The sequence below is a fragment of the Pezoporus occidentalis genome, unplaced genomic scaffold (assembly GCF_034315485.1).
Source record: "Pezoporus occidentalis ecotype Australia unplaced genomic scaffold, CSIRO_AGI_Poc_V1 ctg32, whole genome shotgun sequence".
Lineage (NCBI taxonomy): Eukaryota > Metazoa > Chordata > Aves > Psittaciformes > Psittacidae > Pezoporus > Pezoporus occidentalis.
Window position 1 is genome coordinate 1,203,135 of NW_026915158.1, and position 21,945 is coordinate 1,225,079.

At 37.4% G+C, this 21,945-nt stretch overlaps 1 protein-coding gene across 1 annotated transcript in view; it reads left to right on the forward strand.

Annotated features, from left to right (window-relative positions):
* Window positions 1-21,945, forward strand: part of VWA3B (von Willebrand factor A domain containing 3B) — a 72,195-nt gene that overhangs the window by 17,993 nt on the left and 32,257 nt on the right. The window contains 9 exon segments of the mRNA XM_062628561.1: window positions 5,346-5,462; window positions 8,250-8,446; window positions 9,048-9,202; window positions 11,549-11,687; window positions 13,099-13,230; window positions 16,540-16,638; window positions 18,571-18,753; window positions 20,190-20,317; window positions 21,732-21,910. Of these exon segments, the coding sequence (XP_062484545.1) occupies window positions 5,346-5,462; window positions 8,250-8,446; window positions 9,048-9,202; window positions 11,549-11,687; window positions 13,099-13,230; window positions 16,540-16,638; window positions 18,571-18,753; window positions 20,190-20,317; window positions 21,732-21,910 (1,329 nt within the window).

A 21,945-nucleotide genomic window follows, 5' to 3' on the forward strand; every position in this document is an offset into this window, starting at 1 on the left:
ATCCTCTTCTTACTGCTATGGAATGTATGACATTTAGTGATTCACCTAAGGTTGTTTGTCAGTCTTGGACTAACTGTCCCTTACTCCCTATGTTATACTCTAGTTCCTTGTGGACTAACCTATCCTTCACTAGGACTGTGATTGTAACAGCATGAGAGAACCATAGTGGGGGGCCAGAAACAGGAGAGTGAGGTGTCACCTGTTTTTTCACTTTGTGAAGGGATGCTCAAGCCTCACAACAGCAGAGTATGCTGCAAACCCTTATCTCTTCTTTCATACTAATTCAGAGCAGTATAATAATTGCCTTCAGTCTGCTCTGAGAGCTTCCTTGCTGGACCTCATATGGGGGTGTGTGGAGGGGGAGCTGGCTTCCTCTTGCCCCGGGCAGTCTGCCTATTTCAATAGATGGGCTAGAGCTCCTGTATGACTGAAATTACTTCCTCACCACTGTTTCTAAAGCTGAAAGCTGAATAGCTTTAATTGCTCAAAAGGGCAGTAATCCCCTTGAAGTGCATTGTCTGTTGTGTCTTATTGGTATTATGGAGTAGAATTTACACATTAAAAAGGAACACAATTAGCTTTCTGCATTTACTGGGTATTACAAGCACAGTTGTGACATCACTGGCAGCCAATCAGACTGTGTCAGTTGTATGCAGAATCTAAAGTCCTTTCAGAAAAGAAAACACTTTGGAGATATTATTATGGTCTGTGTCTGATGTCTCTTGTTTCAGAGACTCCTTCAAGGGTGTAGAAGGCAATAATAATAAAATTGACGATTACTCACTAATGGGGTCTGAAACTGGTTCTTGGATGTGTGGCATAAACTATACAAGGAAATAAATAGAGAATGAACCAGAGATTTAATCTTCCAAATGTGGTATTTCTTGAAAATAAGAGGTGACACAGGAATACTTTGATTACGTTTCTTTTTGCACTGCAAATGCAACAACTGGAAACTGAAAATCATCATTATGTTTTATAGACTGGAAAAGCTGTTTTAAGGACATCTGATAGTTTTCTGGGTATCGGCTGAGTAACAGCATTTTGCAAATACAGGATAACTTTGTGTTCACTCTTTCATCTGCGTAACCAAAACAAGTAGGAAGTGAACTGTTTAAAACTTCAGATAAGAGCTCCATTCTCCCCTGTTTTGCATCTTGAGCAGTCATTTATAAAGCAAGCGTGAGAAACTGCCAAATTTGAATTTTTTTTTACACTCATTTTGAGTGAGTGCTTGAGATCAAAACAGGTGTAAGTCAGTAAAGAATTAAAGTCCTTATGTTGACAGACTAAGATTTACTTAAGGCAGAGAAATGCTTTTACATACAGCCTAATTTCATCCTTGTGGTGGTAGCTCCTCATCCAGCACTGATTTTCCTGTTACCACTTTTGCCTACGTTTTTTTCTGTAGCTTCTTCATCTGCAAAAGCTGCAGAAATAAGCAATCCTGTTATGTAGTTAAAATTATAAGTGGAAGGGAGGTGAAATTTAGAATGGAACTCAAAGACATAGAGGGCAAGAGATGAAGAAAGCTGTGGAGAAGCTTCTTGCCAAAAAGAAGTACAATTGTGTCATCTACTTGGGAGTGACAGGGAGATAAGTGCTAAACAGGGCTTGAAAAGCATTGGCATTTTGAACTAGATCCTGAAATAAAGAGTGGGTCCTTGTTGGCTGAAATAGAAACAATAGTAAGTCTTCATACAGTGGTGGTATGGATGAGCTGGTATGTGTAAAGAAAATGCAAATGGGCTGAAATCAGGATTTGACTGATGTGACAAATCCAGAGGGATGTGTCCGACCTCTGCATGACTAGTGTTAAGCCTGTATTTTTAGGTGTGTTTGATTTTCCACATTTACCTGAAGGTCACAGGGAAAATTTCAGGTTACTGTGTATAAAATGGAAGTCCAAGAGATCTAGCCTCCTGTATGACATTGAAGTTGATGAACTCTGTACTGGGTATGTACACAGACATGGGAGAGACTGAACCCTCCCTTTGGAGAGCCAGGATAATGACTTAAGAGTAGCTACTTTGCCTACAAGCTGTAGCAAAGATCATTGTCTCCACTTCTTCCTTCCATGTGCTTTGTCTGGTTTTAGGAGCTTAACCTTGGCCTGGCAACTCTTTTTGCTAATGTGTAGTGAGCAATGCAGATATCCCATACCACATGGGATACAAAGTTCATTCGCTTTGTCCATTTACCCAGTGGGAAAGGGGCAGGATCAGGCGGCGGTTTCAGTGCTGCCTGACCTGGCAGTACGCAGGTACAGCTGTGTACTCTCCTCCTATGCTCCTTTGTAAACCCCCATTCGTCCCCCTTTAACTGGGGATTATACAAATCCACGCTTGAGGGAATATTGCTGTGTTCTGCTGCCACGTAGAGGCTGAGGCAGGGACCAGCAGTGAAAAAATGACTGCCCATCTGCCTTGCAGGCAAATGAAGTTTAAAATAGATCTTATTCTATTATATTTGGATTTTCTTACCTTCATGGTCTAAGATGTAAGAAAATGCTTCTGTTTTCCATGAGCTGCATGGTATTTGCTTGATGTTTCAAAGATACTGTAGATTTTGCAGGATTTTTTTTTGGTTTTTGTTTTCTCATTAGGTCTTGAGTCTGAAATGAAATGGGTTACAGTGACTTGTCAAACTGGATGACTGCTGGGAAGTAGGTGTGGAAAAGCTGCTTCTTTCAAGATTGCCTGACAGTGTTAAATAAGTGGGATATGGAAATGAGGGTGGTTATGAGCTTCCGCATATGCGTGTGTTTTTTGCTTAGACCCACCATCTTGCTTCTCAATTCACTGGTGCCAGCAAAACGCTTCTGCCCTGTGCCTCAGGCTCTCCCTGCACCCATCCCCACCCTCTTCCTCTTCTTCAGGCCTTCTCTCCTCCAGAGCAGAAAAAGCCATTTAACCCAGGACAGGCCATATCTGAACGTCACCCAGTGTGAGGTGCTCTGCAGGGTCGCGACGGCCGCAGAGAAGGCTGAAAGTAACCGACTGCGCTCCTCAGCGCAGAGCGGTGCTGGCAGCGGGGCGTTACTGCCGGCTCCTTCATGCATACCGGGTGGCCGCCCTCTTGCCGTTGCCATGTGGTGGTGTTTGAATCGGAACCACGGAGTCCCCAGGGGTCTGGCAGTTAAACGGCCAGCCAGGGCGGTTGGGCGGTTGAAGGGGATGGCCCTTCAGGGCAGAGTATCAGGGAGGGCCCTTTGCCCCTCGGGATAAAGTAATTATTTTAAGACAAGGTCTTTCCAGAGAAACGGGTGCCTGAAGGTGTGCAAGAGCCTGTGGGCCTGGCCTGGAGCAGTTGAGTGCAGCCCCCAGGGGGGTGATGTTCAGCTGCTTTTCGGTTGGTGCCCCCCCCCCCCAAAATGTCACAGCTGAGGTATGAGCACAGGGGATTTAAACTGAAGAGAGGTTAGTGCTTTCTTGGTCATTTTTCACTGATGAGCTTTGAGGGACAGGCTGCAGGTTGAGAACCACACCTGGAAGATACTCTGTGTTGTATGGTGTATGTATATTTTGAGTTTGGGGCTAGGTTTCAAAATGTGTATCTTTTACTTCCCACTGCTCTTTAGCTGGAGAGGAAAAGAGGCTGAGGTGAAGGCTGAGGTGAGCCTCCTGTGTGAAGAAAGTTGTCACTACAGATGTCACTGTTTGCAGCCTGCTCTCCCTGTTGAATCCAGGGAAAACTTGTCAGCTAAAAGGTTTTCTAAGCAGCTTGAACTTCACAATGTGCAGTTGTTGATGCCTGCATTTTTCCTCTATAGTGTCATCAAACATGCTTGCTTTGAAAGTGCATGCAGATTTACTTTATAGTGCTGCAGCATAGATGAGGGAAAAAAACCTTTTTCTGTGATACCAATTAAATACACATACCTTGCAACAGTAATTGTGTAAATCTGATGACTCCATAACATCAATTTAAGGGGAAATGAAGCAACACAATAATAACATCAGTATTGTTCTAAAGGTAGTTGAAATATTCATAGTTCTTTCAGTATTTTCAAATGTAACATTAAAAACATTCATAGAATTAAATCTGGATCCCAGCATTTGATAGCTTATGGAGGATATTTGGATTTAGTGAGAGACAGCTTCACTGGAATTGCATCCTTAGCAGTCTAAAATTTGGACATATGTGCATGTATGATGTGAATGTATATCTTTTGTGGTTTTAACTGTGACAACAGGTGTATATATATATGTATATATATATATACACGCGTATATTCAATGGCTGACTACTCATCAGAAATTCTCTAGCTCCCTACTTGCTGGAATTTTGCCAATGCTCAGATTTTGTATGTTTTGTATTTCTGGGAAAGCTCATTTGCAGAAGAAAAGTTGACTTCCTTCTGAAGTATTTGAACAGAATACTTCTCTTGAACTTTAAAAGTAATGAGAACAGACTGAGGTTTTTTCTCCCTTTTGTATTTTATGTTGTGGAATGATCCTCTTTACTAAAGCTTTTTTTTTTTTCTTGATTTAAGAGCTGTTGATCTTTGTCCAATGGCTGAAACAGATGGTTTTGAAATGCAGGAAGGTCCCAGGAGATGGCAGTGTACAATAACACATTTCAGAATATTTCTTGGAAACTAAAAGCATTTCAGAATTAAAACTGAGTTGTTATTTTGTAGAATTTCCATATGATTCTTTCAGGGAAGTTTATCAAAGAACAGAGTGATCAGGTTTGTTTGTTTACTGATGGCCTATTTTAGTAGACAAGTTTGCATGTCGTATCTTTTATACAGTGAACCACCACCGTATACTAATCAAACTACTACACGATAAGATACAGTTTCCTTGTTCAGTATGTTTATATGCAATTCATAATGCGTTGTAACCTGCAAAGGGTTGTAGTCTGTGTTTGCTGTTAGGATAGCTCATTATTCAGTTTATTTTTTATTTTTACTGCAATAATACACACAGTTTTTATGTATCCTGCTCTACTGCAAATTAAACTCTAAGGCTAACCTAATTTAACACATCTTTTAATAGTGTCCATACTACTTAGGTATACATGGTGCCTCAATTTTAATTTCTTTGTGGAGTTAGCTTATTATTATCTGAGAGTGTTAAAAGGGATTTGCTTCCATTGTGGCAACAATCTGTGGCCAGGTCTGGAGGTTACTTCAACCAGGCTAAGCACCTCTCATATCCTATTGTGGGCTTTGAGCCCCCTTTTGAAGTATTTCGAAGAAGAGCATTTGAGGTCTAGCAGTGACCAAGAAAACAAGGTCATATGGGAACATCTGACCAATGACTTTGTGGTAATTGAGGAATTATAAAAAGCAGAAATTGTGTCAAAATATCAAGTTCTATTTATGATTTCTTTTGCAGTAGCTGGTGTCCGTGAAGATGTCTTTTTGATCTGGAAGGAATTAGAGGAAGCCAAGAGTACAGTGAGACAAATTCAGAAAATTTTATCAGAATCTGACCAGTCTGCTTCTCAAGATGGTATCATTTATGTTTCTTTCCAGACAGTTGCTGTTATATTAATGATTGGTATTTTATTTGTAGACAGTTTTGATTACATGTCAATTTGGGGATGATTTTCTCAGAAATACCTATGTAGAGGTAGCACTTACACTTGGCATCTAAACTTAGGGTTGCTGAAAACTTTCCATTGCAAATCTGTTTAAACCTGCTGAACTTTAACGGCTCAACCTAAACACACCATTTTTAGTTCACCAGTGATTACGTTTAGAAATTGCCTAGATTTCAAAATATTGAAACTCCCTAAAAGGGAAGAAGTGTGGATTTGAATTCTTATAGTCAAAGGTAGAGGACTGAAACAGATTCTGGATGAGTGCTCTGACAACTTTTCTTTTAAGAAACATGGAGAAAACCCCACATTTGTTCATTAAACTAATAGTTCCCATTATGTTTGGCCTAGAACATGATCTGTTTGTTCTATGCATACTGATCGGATTGAGCCCGACTGGGGACAGAAGCAACATATCTGGTTTCTGAATCTCTGGAAGGCTTAAACAGGGGATGGTGAGAAGCTCAGCCTTGCTAAGATGGAGGTGCTCTGGGCATGCTCTGGAACAGAACTATCACGCTGACAAGACTTAAATACTGAAAACTCAAGAACCTGTAGATTCTAGGCAGCTTCAAGTGTTGGACTGCAACTCGGGGTGGATCTTCAGGATTATAGCTTTGATTGTTGGTACCTGTATTCTGCATTAGTTCCTGTTTTTAACATATTTACATGCTGTCTGGTGATGTTTTTTCATAAGTTGATACAAGACTCAGGTTGAAATAGCACAAGGCATCAGTGATCTTGTGTAGCTCCAGTATTGTTTGTGCAGTGCAATTGCTTTTGCTTTAGCTAGGTGGAGGCTGGGGCCAGACACCCTTTTCTGGATCACCTGCTGAGAAATGCTTTGTACAGTCAGTTTGTCAGTCACTTGAACTCTCATCAGTGTGTTGAGTTGTGTGACTGCGGTGGTGATGTTTAAGATTCATAGTTGGGAACTTTCTCTGCGCTGTGTTTGAACATCTGTCAGTAACATAACTCTGCAGGACTTAAGCTTGATTTTTTTCTACTGTGAAGGCATAATACAGTTCTTTATACTGGTAACAGCATCTTCTGAATGAGCAGGACTTCCCGCATGAAGTTAAACAGCTATACCATAATGTATATGAACAAAAAGGCCACAATAAAGCTGCAAGGGCAGCCCTAATTTCAGCATTTATTTATATATTCCTGACCACACAGCTTTAATGTTCTTTTAGTGTTTGCCTTCATACACAATCACTTCATAAATAAATTAAAATAAATGAACTTACAGTGTGATTTATTTTATCAGTTTTTTGGCATTGTTTGACTGTTTCCCATTGATCCAAATAGCTGCAGTCTTTCTGTCTGTCTGCATTTCTTCCTGCTTTTGCCTTCCTGATCTATTTGAAACATTCTGCTTCAAAATGTAGTTTGTTCTGAATATTGCAATGTTCTACAGGAGAAGAAACAGAAAAAAAGAGATACTTTTATCTGCTGACTCTCCAGAAAATGCACTAGTTAACTGAAATGTGTTTTTTACATAAAGCATGTGGAAGAAGGAAAACAACAATTTTCTTTTTAAAATTATGTGAATGCATTTGTGATACTTGCCACACTGGCTGTTCTAAGGACCACAAGCAATCAAAAATGTTTCCACATGAACAGGTCTGACCCTACACCTCCCCTGATGCTGGCTCATCTGCGTATCTGTTAAGTCAGTAGATGTCTCCATAAGTTTGTTTACAGGCTTAGGACCTCAATACTGTTGTCACTGTAGCTGTATGTTAGTAAAGTAGATATTTATACCACCTAGGTTCACCAAAGTTGGAGTGTGACAAAATAAATTCACCCTGCTATGGGATCCACTGCTGGGACATTTGGTTTAGGTGTGGTTTATTGAGCTAGTGACAAGTGACTGCAGAACCCTCTATCCTGTTGCCAGTATCTAGAGATATGCAGTGCCCAACCTTAAGATGGTCCCTAGAAAATTTCTAAGACATAAATGATATAAAAAGGTAACATAAGAACTCTCATACCAGATCAGACAAAAAGAATACCCTGTTTCCTTCAGTATAAATTAAAAATGCTAGAAGGAGTGTGTAAAGCTACCGAAAATGAGTTAGGATGGCACACAAGTGATTTGCGGCTTGGGATACATGGTGCAATACTCAGCCTATAAAAAGGCAGTATTGCAGAGAAACACAATAAAATCTCTTCCAAAGACATTGTACTTTGCTTTTTACATTAAATGGTCTTCTCTGAAAAAGACCAATGGCAATGTTAACCAATATTCTTGACTGCATTTTCAATTTTATCTTCTGTTGCTTCATTTTCTCAAATGATTCTCCTTGAAGTTAGATATGTTATAAAGGAATCCTTTCTGGCATTTTGTAATTCAGCTAGTATGAAGGTTAAGCCAACCTTCATACTACTAAGAATATTCCTTTTATATGTTGATCTTGTAGCTATTTGTCTTCTTTATTCTCTCTCTTCTGATGGGTTTGTTCCAGTTACAAAGGAATTTGTTGCAAAGAATTGTCTGATAAGGAAAAGGCCAGCTACCAAAATAGAGAATATTAAAAAGCAGTCAGAAATGTCCACTCACTCCAATACTGTCAGTGCAAGCAGGACAAGTTTGGAAATTTTGACTCCGGTATCATAGTCTGTTTTTGAAAATAGCTTATCCAAAATGAACTGTATTATACAGGAGATTTTGTTTGGTTTATTTTCTTTATTAGCAACCAAAGGTGATCATCCATTACAAAAGCATACATCTGACAAGTATTTGACTTCTGAGAAGTGGTTGCAGAAATATGGCTTAAAAGCTCAGAAGCTCACACTGTATGATGCACTTGCTGATAGTACTTTTCGCCATGCAGATGGGATTGTTGACATAAAAACTAAACCAGAAGATGAGTCTTCACAAACTGATGCTGTGGGTATTGTTAATTTTCCCTCATGTTCTGTGAGTTGCTTGGTTTTTCTTTTAAAGCTTGTAAATTTGACTAATAGATGAATTTATAATTAAGTGTATGGTCTGTTGTTTTGTAGGTTTTGTTAAAATCAGCTTATTAGTGGGCTGGGACAAAGGTGTTCATAAATAAGATTGTGTCAAAGGGCCATTTGAAAATTGCTGTTTCAAGGAGTCTTTCCTGGTCCACATATAGTTTGCAAAGAATCAGAACTGGGTTAAGCAATGCCTTGTTTTGCTATGCATTTGTGTGGGGTAGGTCAAAGCTTGTCATCTTTATTTTTCCTTAGAAGTGTTGGTCTCAGCTGCTCCAGTATTTGCAAGTCTTTAAACAAATTTGGATTAATTTGTGCTCTGTTTTTCTCAAGATTTATCATTACACTGTCTGGTAAGCTTCTGTTCTTGCTAGCTACAGGAATAAAACCAGTTTCTACTGGCTTTTGCCACCCTGTCCCTATCTTCACCTGTTCATGTGCAACAAGCATGTGCCTTTGAAGTTTGTTCACTGGTTATTACTGCAAAATAAGGTGTTTTGGAACATAAACCATGTTGTTCTTGGCTGTAGGAGACAAAGAGGAAGGTAATTCATGCAAAATACTGCAACAGATTTGTACATACCTTCTGGAAAGATGGATCTATGGTTCACCTATATGTTAGTACAGAAAAGTATAAGCAGTATGAAGAGAAAATGAGGACAGCTCTCAGACAAGTGGAAGGAAGGTTAGTGTTCTGCCATGTAAAATCAGTTTGTATTATTTTATGTTGGTGTTGAAATGTTTGACATTTACTGTCATATGAAGCTTAAGTTGTTGGTAAACTGCCAGTACTAAGCCAGAAATCTATTTTAGATCAGAATCTTGTGTGTAGGATTTCTTAGTAGCCATGTGAGAAAACTGATGAACAGTTTTATCTTTTGTTCTTCTGGAACACAAATGTGAGTCAGTTTGCACATTATTAAAATACTGCTAAAAGTGTCAAAAAGCATGAGGACATAAGGTGGCAGAGATCTTCTGGAATCATCATAGAATCATAGAATAGGTAGGGTTGGAAAGGACCTTAAGATCATCAAGTTCCAACCCCCCTGCCATGGGCAGGGACACCTCACGCTAAACCATATCACCCAAGGCCTTGTCCAGCCTGGTCTTGAACACTGTCAGGGATGGAGCATTCACAACCTCCCTGGGCAGCCTATTCCAGTGCCTCACCACCCTAACAGGGAAGAATTTCCTCATATCCAATCTAAACTTCCCCTGTTTAAGTTTTAACCCGTTACCCCTTGTCCTATCAGTATAGTCCCTAATGAAGAGTCCCTCCCCAGCATCCCTATAAGCCCCCTTCACATACTGGAACACTGCTATGAGGTCTCCATGCAGCCTTGTAAAGATTCATCCTGTGTACATCCTTGTGATACCTCTGACACCAGGTAGCACAGCTTGGCTTGTGCCCATACCGATAATGGTTACCTGTCCCTTTTGCAATTTTGTGTTGAAGACAAGTTTGAACAGCCTTTATCAGAGTCAAGGCATGAGCTAATAAGGCATAAGATCAGAAGTTCAGTGCCCAAGCTACCTCCCTAGTTTACTTTTCTGCAGCCATATAGATACACTCTTAGATTTTGTAGGACATCTACCAAAAAATATGCAGTCTGAGGGTGTGATGCATCTGGCCTAAAGATGCCCTCAAGTAAATTGGCTTTTATACCTACATTAGGAGAAGAAGGAAACTTCAAAAATGGATACTGTAGAACTGAGAGAAAGAATAAATGTTGTCCTCTGTTTTGTATATTAGAATCATGGAATGGTTTGGTTTGGAAGGGACCTTAAAGACCATCTAGTTCCAACTCCCTTGCCATGGGCAGGGATGCCTTCCCGTAGATCAGGTTGCTCAAAGCCCATCCAGCCTGGCCTTGTACACTGCCAGGGATGGGGCAGCCACAACTCCTGTGGCTAATAAGAGGTATCACTGAAATCACTGAGTCATTGTCCTAATGTCTCACATTAGGACAGTGAGAAGTCTTGCTGAAAAAAGCGGGATGAGAATTTTTATTTTATTGCTGCTTCTCTACCAAAAGTATAACAGCTTGATTACATCTATCGAGGTCAGAGAGAGTTTTGTTATTCCTTTCAGTTTATCTTCATCTTGCTGTATTCAAGCTAGTAATAACATGCTGTGACAGAAAAATTTGAGGTGAGGGGTTTTGGTGAGTACGTAGCTTTGAAGTCCAAGCCAAGTTTATGGATTTGCTGTTTTGAATGGTTCATCTAATTGTTAAAAAGTGTTGGTTGACCTCATCAAACACTTTGGGGAAAATAACTGATGGCAAAATAGCTCTCAGTAGCAAATGTAATAGGATCTTCTAAGTTTCCATAACATCATTTTTTTCCTAGGCCCATTTTATTCCGTCTGTTAAATGTCTCTGTTTCAGAGTAGACAAGTAGTTTATGACTCTCAAGGGAAATTAGATTTGGACCTGATGCAGCTATTACTAAGGAAATGTTCTTGTACACAGCAGTATGTATGCACGTATTTAACTGGCAGGTATGCTTCAATCCTATTTAAAATGTAAAACGAAGTCTGTATTTAAGGCTCAAGGCCAGCAAAACATTGAAGCATCTATATTATATTAAGACTCTTCAAAGCGCTTAAGTTCCTTGCAGAATAGATTCTCAAGTGGTTTCCTGAAAAGGGAGGTGGATTAGCCTATGCTTAAATGATTTCTTGAGTTCATGCTGGAGAACAGTTACAGGGGCAATAGTTAACAGTTACTTCCACATGGAATTTCCCAGCTCGAAGTACCCAATAGTTGGCTTTATAAAGATGCTGTATTGCTTTGTCTGTTTTGTCTGTCTCTAGAGTCCTACAGAAATTAGAAACTAAGAATGCCTTGTGTTGTTATGTAGTGATTGGTTCATCAAGCCTAATATACAGCTTCTGACAGTGACTAGTAGCAGGTGCTTCTGGAAAGAGAATAAGTAAAGGAGTGGTAAAAAGATCCTTCCTGTTAGATTCTAATGAGCAAAGCTATAAAAATCTTACAGACCAGGTTTGATTTTTTTTCTTCCCGAGGATTAAGTGGCTTCAACAAGGAAGCAGAGGGCTCTTTGGGAATGTGTTTGAAGATGATGTCTATATTCTCATTGATACATCCCAGTCTATGAAAGACAAGTTGCCACTGGTGAAGGAGAAAATATTTCAGCTCATACAGGTATGATAAAGTGATGATTCTGAAGACTGAGGAGCATTTTAGAGTAGGCTGATCTTTCCTGGATGGTTGTCACTCTAATATTTAAAAAAAAAAAAAATAAAAAATCACGGCTTTATAAAAATATTTTTAGCTTTCTTGATGTGATCACTTTTTTTCAGTTAAAAATTTATATTTTTCCCTCGTTTGTACAAACATTTGAAAAAATCTGGAGAAAAGAAGGCTTTAGTAGTTCTTATTTCCCTCGAATCACCTCCCTCCTAAAAAAACCTCAAGCCAACCACAACTCCAACCAAAAAAGCTATGCAATGAAACACCTTCTGGCATTTTTATTTGTATTTTTAAGCAGTGTCATCTGATTCCACTGGCATGTTGTGATTTGTCACATCTATTCTAGACTCACCTTCATACTTTTACAATAAAGGGTGTAGAACATTTTGAACTTGCTTGCATCTTGCAGTGACTCAGAACATTACAAAGTGCACAAGTACCTCAAAAGCAGTGAGTACTGGGAGACACACCTAAGAGATAGTTTGTTTCACCTAGTTTTAGAAATCTACAATGATGTTACCTAAGCTTACATTAATACTTGACAGAAGCAGGCACTGTTTAATCTTTACTTTTTTTTTTACTTTTTTTTTTTTTTTTTACTTCAGGGGTGTAACTGACAAAAATTCTATCAGTCTGGCATTCATGGAAATCATTAGTAGGGCTAGAAAATTTATAAGTATAACAGAGAGGTTTTTGAGCAAAGTGCACAAGTGCTAGGACATAGTACGAGGTGGTCCTAAAGGCAGATCACTAGCGCTAGAAAATTATTAGATACTGTGCCAGGAAGTTTCACAGTCAGCTGCACAAAAATGGAGATGAAAGGGAGGCAAAGATTCCAGGCTCTGAAAGTTTGTGTTAGCTTGCATAAATCTTCCCCTCCTTATAACTTTGGTCCAAAAGCAACTTCAGCAAATTCTTAACTTAATTCTCTCCTGCTGTCCTAGTTCCCCTTGCCAGTGCTCTACTTTTGATTCTCATTCTCCCTCTCTAAATGATCTTACTTTGCTTCTGATTTCGGTTTCCTTTGGTAAGCAGTAATAATCTCTTTCATACACCACTTTCTTAATCATTTCTCACGCCCAGTTTCGTTTCTCTCTTTCTTGCCCTCCTAGACATTTGCTATTCAAGTAGTTTGAGAAGTATGAGTCAATGGAGGCTTATATTGGGAAGTTCAAGTAATCTTAATAATTCCAGGCAATAATTGTCTCTGTATGTGTCTCTGTACACCATAACTGAATATTATCATAATTTATTGTAACCATATAATCAACTGTATATTAATTAAAATAACTCCTATTAGACAGTATTTCAGGATGCAAGTATTCTTTAAGACTGAGTAAATTTCAAGTTCTATATTTTGCAGGAACAACTGAGACACAAAAAGAGATTTAACTTCGTGAAGTTTAGTGCCCAAGCATTGGCATGGCAAGAGAAACTTGCTGAAGTTAATGAGGAAAATTTGCGAGATGCCTGGCTTTGGATAAAAGGGCTTAAGGTAACATGGCAACTAATTATCACAAAGCATGTTTGTACAAAGTTATAGTTGTGTCTTCTCTTTCAGTATGGCTGGGGTATTTTTGGACTAAGTATTTGACTTGAGTAAGCTGAAAATATAGATGATGATGACTTTAGTATATCTGAGTACTGTCAGGTATAAAAATCCTTTAACAGTGGACTTGTTTATAAGATCATATTAATTCAACTTGCAGCCTGCTATGTTTAGTAGGCACAATGCAGACACTGGCCTATATGATTTCTGTAGGAACCATGACAGTGCTCAGACCCTGTGTCTGAATTTGTCACTCCTGCAGGGCTGCTGCACAGATGAGGGCTGTGGCTGGCAGACTTGCAGCTCAGAGGTGATACAGGAAATTGCTTCCAGTGAGCTGGAGGAGCATTTTTGCTCTTGTTTGGTGCATAGATAGCTGACTTCAGCCTTCATAGGAACATGAGAACATCCATACTCAGACCAAGTATCTGTCTACCCAATATTCTTTCTCTGACAGTGGCCAAAATCTGAGGATTTTTCCCTGAAACAGAAATGCTTGTGATCAGCCACAGACAGGTACCAGATCATAACCATCTGCAGCTTTAGGACCAGTTAATATGTCAAATGTGGACAGCAATGTTATGAGTACAGGACTGAAAATCAGTAATACAACACAGCAGATATATCCTATACTGTGTTTTCTAACACAGAAAACTACATTTATATAATAAAAATATAATAATAAATTTATTATTTATATAATAAAAGAACATTATGACAGCTCTTCCTTAGACTTAATGAAATTCCTGGGGATGAGGGAATTGGGGAAGCTACATAGTGCCTCTGAGACTACAAAACAAGATAAATAACTTGATATTCTCAGAAAATAGACAAATACATGGACAAAAGAAATTATTAGTGTGGCCTCACTGAGTGGTTGGTGACTACTTATAACTGAGGTTAGTAAACTTGATTTTACTGTCTTCCTTGAGAGTCAAAAAGTTGGCTCTGTTTAAACCATATGTGTGGTTCAGCATCATGCAAATTCAATAATACTTTGAACTACTATAATTTGATACCGTCTTGTATATGTATTTGGGAATGGCCTTTTTCATCATTATTCATGAAGTTGTGAATTGTTGATTATAAGTTTCCTTCTAAGTTCAGATCCAGATATCTGAAATGGTACAAGGAATGGTACAAGAACAGTCTCTTTTTTCAAGCCTGACATCTGCTGCTGACCTTTTAGTCTGTTTAAGGCAGTGCAAGCATAAGTCTGAGATCAGAAAGCTGCCTTTACAGTGAAGTTGAAATGAACAGAAGATTGCTCTGGAATATTAATCAGAGTAGATCCTTTGATCTGATTTTATACACTTTGGTCCCAGGGTGTTGGATAAGGAAGCTGAGCTGGAAACAGTAACAAACTGTTCCTTATAAATCCTTCAGAGGTGACAACATTTAAAATTTTTGGGGTGATTATGCCACCTAGTTGAAGCATGTCAACTTTGTTTAAACACTGATAAAACCAGTGTTCATATGTAGTAGTAGCAACTGAGAAATTAAAATTAATAGCTTTTACTGTAAGGTACATAGTTATTTCCTTTAGATTATCATCCACAGTATGTTCCCATAATATAGTGGAAGAAGTTGTTTTGTTTCAAATCAGATCAAAATTGTGTGCCATTATTGAGAAAACCCAGGATGGCTATTTTACACATAATAATGAGTGATGTGTATATAAAACTTTATAAAGCTTACAAAAATATTGGGAATAATAGATATATTTAACACAGGTAAAGTGGCTCAGGCTAGTTATTTCTTATGAGTAGGTACTGGTAAGGATTGTTTGTGAATTACAAGATAAAGATTATGAAGTATCTGTGCTATCTTGTTTCCTGGCCCATACACTCTTACGCAGCCATACAGAGTTAGTCTCAGAGTGTACTTCCTATTACATTTCACCTGATTTACTTACTTTGCCCTTTCTAATATAACTGTTTGCTGGATGGAAGGATTAGAAGAAGTTTTAACACAGTAAATAAGACTGAAGAAACAGTCATAGAATCGTAGAATGATTTGGGTTGGAAGAGACCTTAAAGATAATCTAGAACCAGCCCCCCTGCCATGGACAGGGACACCTTCCTCTTAGACCAGATAGCTCAAAGCCAGGTTGCTCAAAGCCCCATCTAGCCTGGCCTTGAACACTGCCAGGGATGGGGCACCCACAGCTTCTCTGGGTAACCTGTTCCAGTGCCTCACCACCCTTGCAGTAAAGAATGATATCTGTTAACATGTTTTTGCATGTATGGGTCAATGTTAAGGATTTGTATTTATCTTCTGTAATGGATTATATAAGTGGATCCTGAGTCTCTCCTCACTCACTGCCCTCCAGAGTGGTACTCAAGTGTTATACTAGCTTATATCTTTTCATGGATTTTTACTTTGGCTCCATTAAAAGATTAAGACTAACACATGATGAAACACTTTTCCATACTGATAAAACCTTATCTTTCCCTTAAATATGGAAGGTTTTGTACACTAAATGTTTAAAAGGAAATCTGAAGACTCAGAATGTAGTTTATAGGTTCCTGTAAGCCATAAATGAATTTCTGTGAGTTTAGAGTTGCATTTAGTATAAAAGAAAAAAGACACACCATGATTACTACATATGCGAATGACACAAGGAAAATGCTAGTATTGCTCAAATTGGAATTTTTAGGGGCACAGTACTGCTTTACTGGATATGTTTTGTGCTTATAGCTAACTTCCATGCTAAATAATAAATGATGTCTACATTGGTGTGCCAAGGGTGTAGATGGGAGATGATAGTTTGGAAAAAATGTTGCTCAGAAAACCAGCAAGTCCTTTATGTATTTTTGAGAAATAAACTTGTGCAACTCTTTTGTGGGGCTTTTGAATTATTTGGTTAAGTAAAATACGTATTTCCAAGGGACTGTGTTGAGTTGGCAATCAGTAGCTTTAGTGGGAAAATATAATACAATGTATCTTCATTTTAAATCTTCCTACCTGTTTATAGTCTTTCAGTGATTGCTTCTGCTTTTACAGCTCATATTTCTGTTGCCAGCATTTTGCTTGTGTCTTTGCATAAGCACTGAATACCAATTTGATACCAATTCATGCTACTTTGACACTAGCTTTGATTTTTCTAGCTAGATGACAAATATTTTCACCATTTTATTACTGATTTTGTTTCTGTAATATCCTTTAAATCAGTACACTGTCATTATGAATTTAAGAACAAAGAACTGTTAGTATTTATAGCTGTCTCTTTATTTTTTCTTTTTGGTTTCTTAGGTTGGAAGTTCCACAAATACACTCAAAGCTCTCCAGATTGCTCTGGCTGATACTGACACGCAGGCAATTTATCTCTTGACTGATGGGAGACCTGATCAGGTATTTCTGAAGTTGGAAAAGAGAAAATGCAGTATTGTGGTGTCAGAAGGCTGAAGTATGAGATGAATATCATACCTGCAGAGCTGAGTCTCTTGGAATCTGTCAGATGTGGTCATAATATTGAAAAATGTTATCTGAGAAATGTACTGTTGGTGAAGGGGTTTTGATTAGAACTCTCCGTGCACAGTCCAGTCTTTAGTGCATGATAACTCATGACGTTTCTCATGAGTTGTTTTAAGGATCTGGTAATGGATTAAATAAATGGATTAAATGAAATGGATATGTTACTATCAAGATTAGAATTTGTGTTAAATAAAATGTCTCTGTAACTTAGTACAAATATATCATGAATTAAAAATAAAAAAATAATGACGGTCCAGTGATATGGCTGGATTTAAATATTAAAAAGCTGTAATCTTGCATCCCTAAACAGAAAATTATTGCTATCATCCCCCCACACTAGTTTATGTTCAACATTTTCCCTCAAAGAACACATTAAATATATAAGTAGGCACCTTCTTACATTGTGTTGCAGAACTTGCACAAAGGCTATGCCATTTTTGAGAAGGACCTATTTTATTTTTTTTTCTCATATAAAGGTGTTATCATTAATATTATCATAGAATCATAGAATCAACTAGGTTGGAAAAGACCTTTAAGATCATCAAGTCCAACTGTTATGCCAGGACTTCCAAGACCACCACTAAACCATGTCACTGAGGACCCCATCAACATGGTTTTTGAACACTTCTAGAGACAGTGATTCCACCACTTCCCTGGGCAGCCTGTTCCAATGCCTGACCACCCTCTCTGTGAAGAAGTTTTTCCTAATATCCAATCTATTCTATTGTTCCATTAGGTCTCTGTATGATTCCAGTTTTTTCCTACTGAGTCAAATTTGATCTTATGTAGGTGCAATTCTGGAGTAGCAGCAGTCTGGAACTGCTTTAAGTCTAGTTTTAAGTGGATAATGAAATGGAAAGTATGTTTTTATTTTTGAATATGTTGCTACCATAACTTTAAATGATGCTATTTCATGTTATATCACCCTATGCAACACCAACTAAAAACTGTAAAAACCCAATTTCAAGCTGTAATGCCTGGTGAAAACTAACCTGTATGCTGAGAATGGCATTTAAAAAATACTTTATTTGCCCTTGAAAATTTACCTTGCTTGTAATAGCAAATATGCAACAAAATCCTGACTTTACTTAGGCAAATAGCTGGGCTGGAGACCACATGAAATTAACTACTGAAGAATATTAAATATATATAGGATTCAGAAAGTATCATAAATTGCATAAATACTTTATTTATGCCCTGATAAGGAAGAAAAAAAGAAAAGAAAAAAAAATTCTCCAAAAGTTGGAGAAGCGAGTCAATAATTTTTTTCTACTATATTCTTCAGCATTTTTAGACATGGTACATCTTATATATTCTCACCTGATTTTGATTTCTTTCTTGGAGTAGGAACACTAGGTTTCCTGTTTTCTCCACCTCTATTTTGTTTCCTGGTATTGAATCAACTTTTCATTGAACTAATTTAGCTTAATATATCAACAGTTATATATGTCAAAAAATATTATAATATACATCTAGTGATACTGAACACCAATGTAGTAGTTTAATTTCCTATGCTTTAGTAATTTGCTTTAAGATTTTAGAAACAAAGAGTACTGATTTTATTACAACTAACACTTTATTTTATTAGAGTATCCTGTGCCTTAATGCATTATCAGTGTTTCAAATTCAGTTTTCAATTAGCTCATTTTATTTAATGTGAAATAGCTATCCATATAAAATGTATGCTTTTAACTGCTCTACATGTGTCTCTAAGCAACAGTATGACTGATTAAATACTTAAATATTCTCCATGTTTCCATAAATACATTTCTAGATGCCACATGTTTAATATATATTTTTGATTTACAGCCCCCCCCCATAATTTTGGCTCATGTCCAGATTCACTGTAAAGTTCCCATCCATACTGTGTCCTTCAACTGTGATGATATAGAAGCTAATAAATTTTTGTATGAACTATCTACTGAAACAGAGGGACGGTTCCATTGTTACAACATTTATTTGACTGATCCTGATGCTGCGGAGTTTATTGTTGTGAGTATCTGAAAATAAATGTTTGTTTCTTCATATCATATATCATGTCATTCTATTGAAGTAACTATGACTCACATCATTGTGATTTCATGTAAGAGATTATTTTAAAAGAGGATTTATCCTAGTCAGATTTGAAGTGATGTGAAAGCAATCTCTGACATTTTTTCTTATGAACTTGTACTAGATCATAACAAAAAAAGCCCAAATATCATGCAAAGTACATTTGTAATGCTACTGTTGCCAAAAAAAACCAAACAGAAACCAACACCCAAACCACATATAGACCAAATTAAGCTCTGGAAGAAACACATATGATCTCTGTGGTCTCAAAAATCAGTAACTTTTTAAAATAAAACTATGGTTTGTATCATACCAGTAAATGAAAGATATCAGAGCTGAATTTGAATGATGATGAAGGAATGATTCTATGAATTTTGCTTAAAGTTTGCTCTACAGTAGCCACTGGGGAGAGATCTATAATGAGTAAAATGACTGTAATAGCAATGATCTATCATGTGTGACTAAGAAGCTCAATCTAGCAATTCCCTATAGGAAATTTCTGAACAGACTATCAGAAACACCCATTTAAAGCATATGCTTGTTTTTAATTAAGGTAGAGTTAATTAGTTCCACAACTTTTACAAATGGTGGTAGTGGAACAATGAGAGCAATAAGGAACAAGACAGTAGCAGGAGATGTAGTAAAAATACTCCAGCTCTTGAAAGGTATCAGACTGTGTACTGCACAATTTCCATGATTCTGCTGGTGCAGACTGTGTGAAACTGAGCATGTTGGAAAGATGAGGGGCAGTCTGTGTTCTCCAACTCCAGACTTCTGGCCCTGTGGGAGTTGTAAAGGGATCCTTCCTGTTTCCTCCTGTAGTCCAAATGATTCCTATTTAGTTCCATTGTTTACTTGAAGAGTATGTTTTTTACTTCTCATTTTTCAGGGACAGTATGTGATACAGCTGTGATTTGTAGAATGACAGGAAAACATTTCTAATGTACATATCTTCTATTATATTTATTTACTTGTTTGCTTGCTGGGAATGAGGGGAGCTACTGAGGATTATATCTCTTATATGTTAGTATTGTGATGATGTTTGCATCTCAAGGGATAACTGGCTTGTTAGGGAATGTTCTTCCTTTTCCTAAAAAGGAAGGTTAATTTGGAAGTCTGTATTGCCAAGTACAAGAGACTACCTGAAAAGGTATACAGAACTTTGCAGCTGTCCTGAGACATTATTCAGAATTATTATGACAGCTTGCATAGTTTCAGTTCAGAAATGAAGCATGTTTAATAGTAATTGTAATAGAACATTTGATTGGACTAGATGACCTTTGAAGGTCCCTTCCAACACAAACTATTTTATGCTTCTCTGATTCTGTGATTCTGTGATTCTGTGATTCTATGATTCTATGATTTTCTTTTTGTAGAGTGAAGATATACATCTTTTGAAAAGAGAGATTGAGCAAGGAGAAAGAGACCTGGAGAAAGTAAAGGCCTTTCATGCCGAATGTCTGATGATAGAATGTTGTAATGGAGAAAATGATTTAGAGAATAAGTATGTCCTCATACTGCTATTATGTTAATAAGAGATAGGGGCTATCTGTCACATTTCTCCTTTCTCATTGCCATGCATTTTTAACCTCTGACATTCTCCTCTTTGAAAAAGAAAGGTTCTCTGTTTATTTGTTTGTTTTAAACAGTTACAGGAAAAGACGGGAAAAGAAAAACACATTGGTACTGTGATGTCTGAGCCAAAATGATCTCAAATATCTGAATAGTCTCAAATTATTAGGAATAATTAAAGCAAAAATGTGAAAATATATTTCTGTCTCCAGCATATGGTAAAATTCCTCCCTCTGAGAGGATTCACAAAAAACTGTTGTCCTATAGGTAGATCTGGCCTGGTACTTCATGAGTAAATTGCTGCTCATTGGGACATGCTGATTGAAACATAAATTACATATATATGTATTTGTTTAAAAGATGGCAAAGACTATGAATGAAATTCAGCTTATTTCTTTTCACATTTTTGATTTTGCCATGTGAGACTGAATGTCCATGGCATATTTATCCTTGCTTTGTCATCATTAAAATTAGCTTCATGTTCAGCATCAGTTGAAAAACATGCTGAAAAACTCAGGATGCCAAGAGCAACAGTTAAAAAATTGGTCCTTCTACAGCATATTGAAGGCAGACTCTTGAGCTACTGTGGAAAAGCTTTCTGCATGTCTGATTACACTGAGTTTCTGTTTTCAGAACAAACACAGACCTAACTTTAAATATGAAGTTACTTGTAATCTCAACAGGAGAATAGCCTTAATAAAAAAATAGTTTCCCCCCCAAAAAAGTATATTTAATAATGCTCAGATTTGTAAGACAGAAATCTATTAAAAACAGTAAGTTAAAATTATTAAAAAGGTAGTAAAATATATTGAAAGTGGAAAGTGCTGTGGAAAGATTCCATGTAGAAGGGCAGGTGGGTTGTCCAATGTGAAAATGTAGATGTTTATTTCAGAATTTGCATATTTTGTATTTTATTCATGCTGGGTCATAGGTATAAATGTGTGTGTGTATATATATACACACATATGTGCATAGATTGATAGATTTGTGTGTCAGTTATTTTCTTTGCTGATCGTAGGTTTACTCTTTCCCCCAGGACTCTAAGTGGCTATTATGGAATATTCTGAACCTATTAAAAATATATGAGGGTATTGCCTTAAAAGTAATGAACACCTTTTAAACAGACTAAGAAGTTGCTTTTAAATAGTTTAAAAAATAAGAATATTTTAACATTTAAACTCCCCTTTGAAATACAGACTTGGGTAATAGAGAAAATATTTTATACTGTTTGAATCATGTGAAATTAGTATTCAAATTTCCAGAAGACTACAACTTAGCATTTTTTTCAACCAGTGTCATATGCTTGAAGTTTTTTCCTGCTTGTTTCTTCTTTTTGTCACAAGCAGAAATCACAAGCAGATACATACTGTGTCATCTGTAAACAAACATGTTCAGGAGCTGAGTACTTCTACTCTTAGCAGTAGGCCATGCTGTGCTTCAGAAGAGCCAACACTGACACCACATCAGCAAACCTGGCAGACTACTGCTGACAGTCCATCCCAAAGGAAGAAAGCGTTATATGCAGGTAAGACTAAAATGAACTGTAGTTACTAGCAGAAT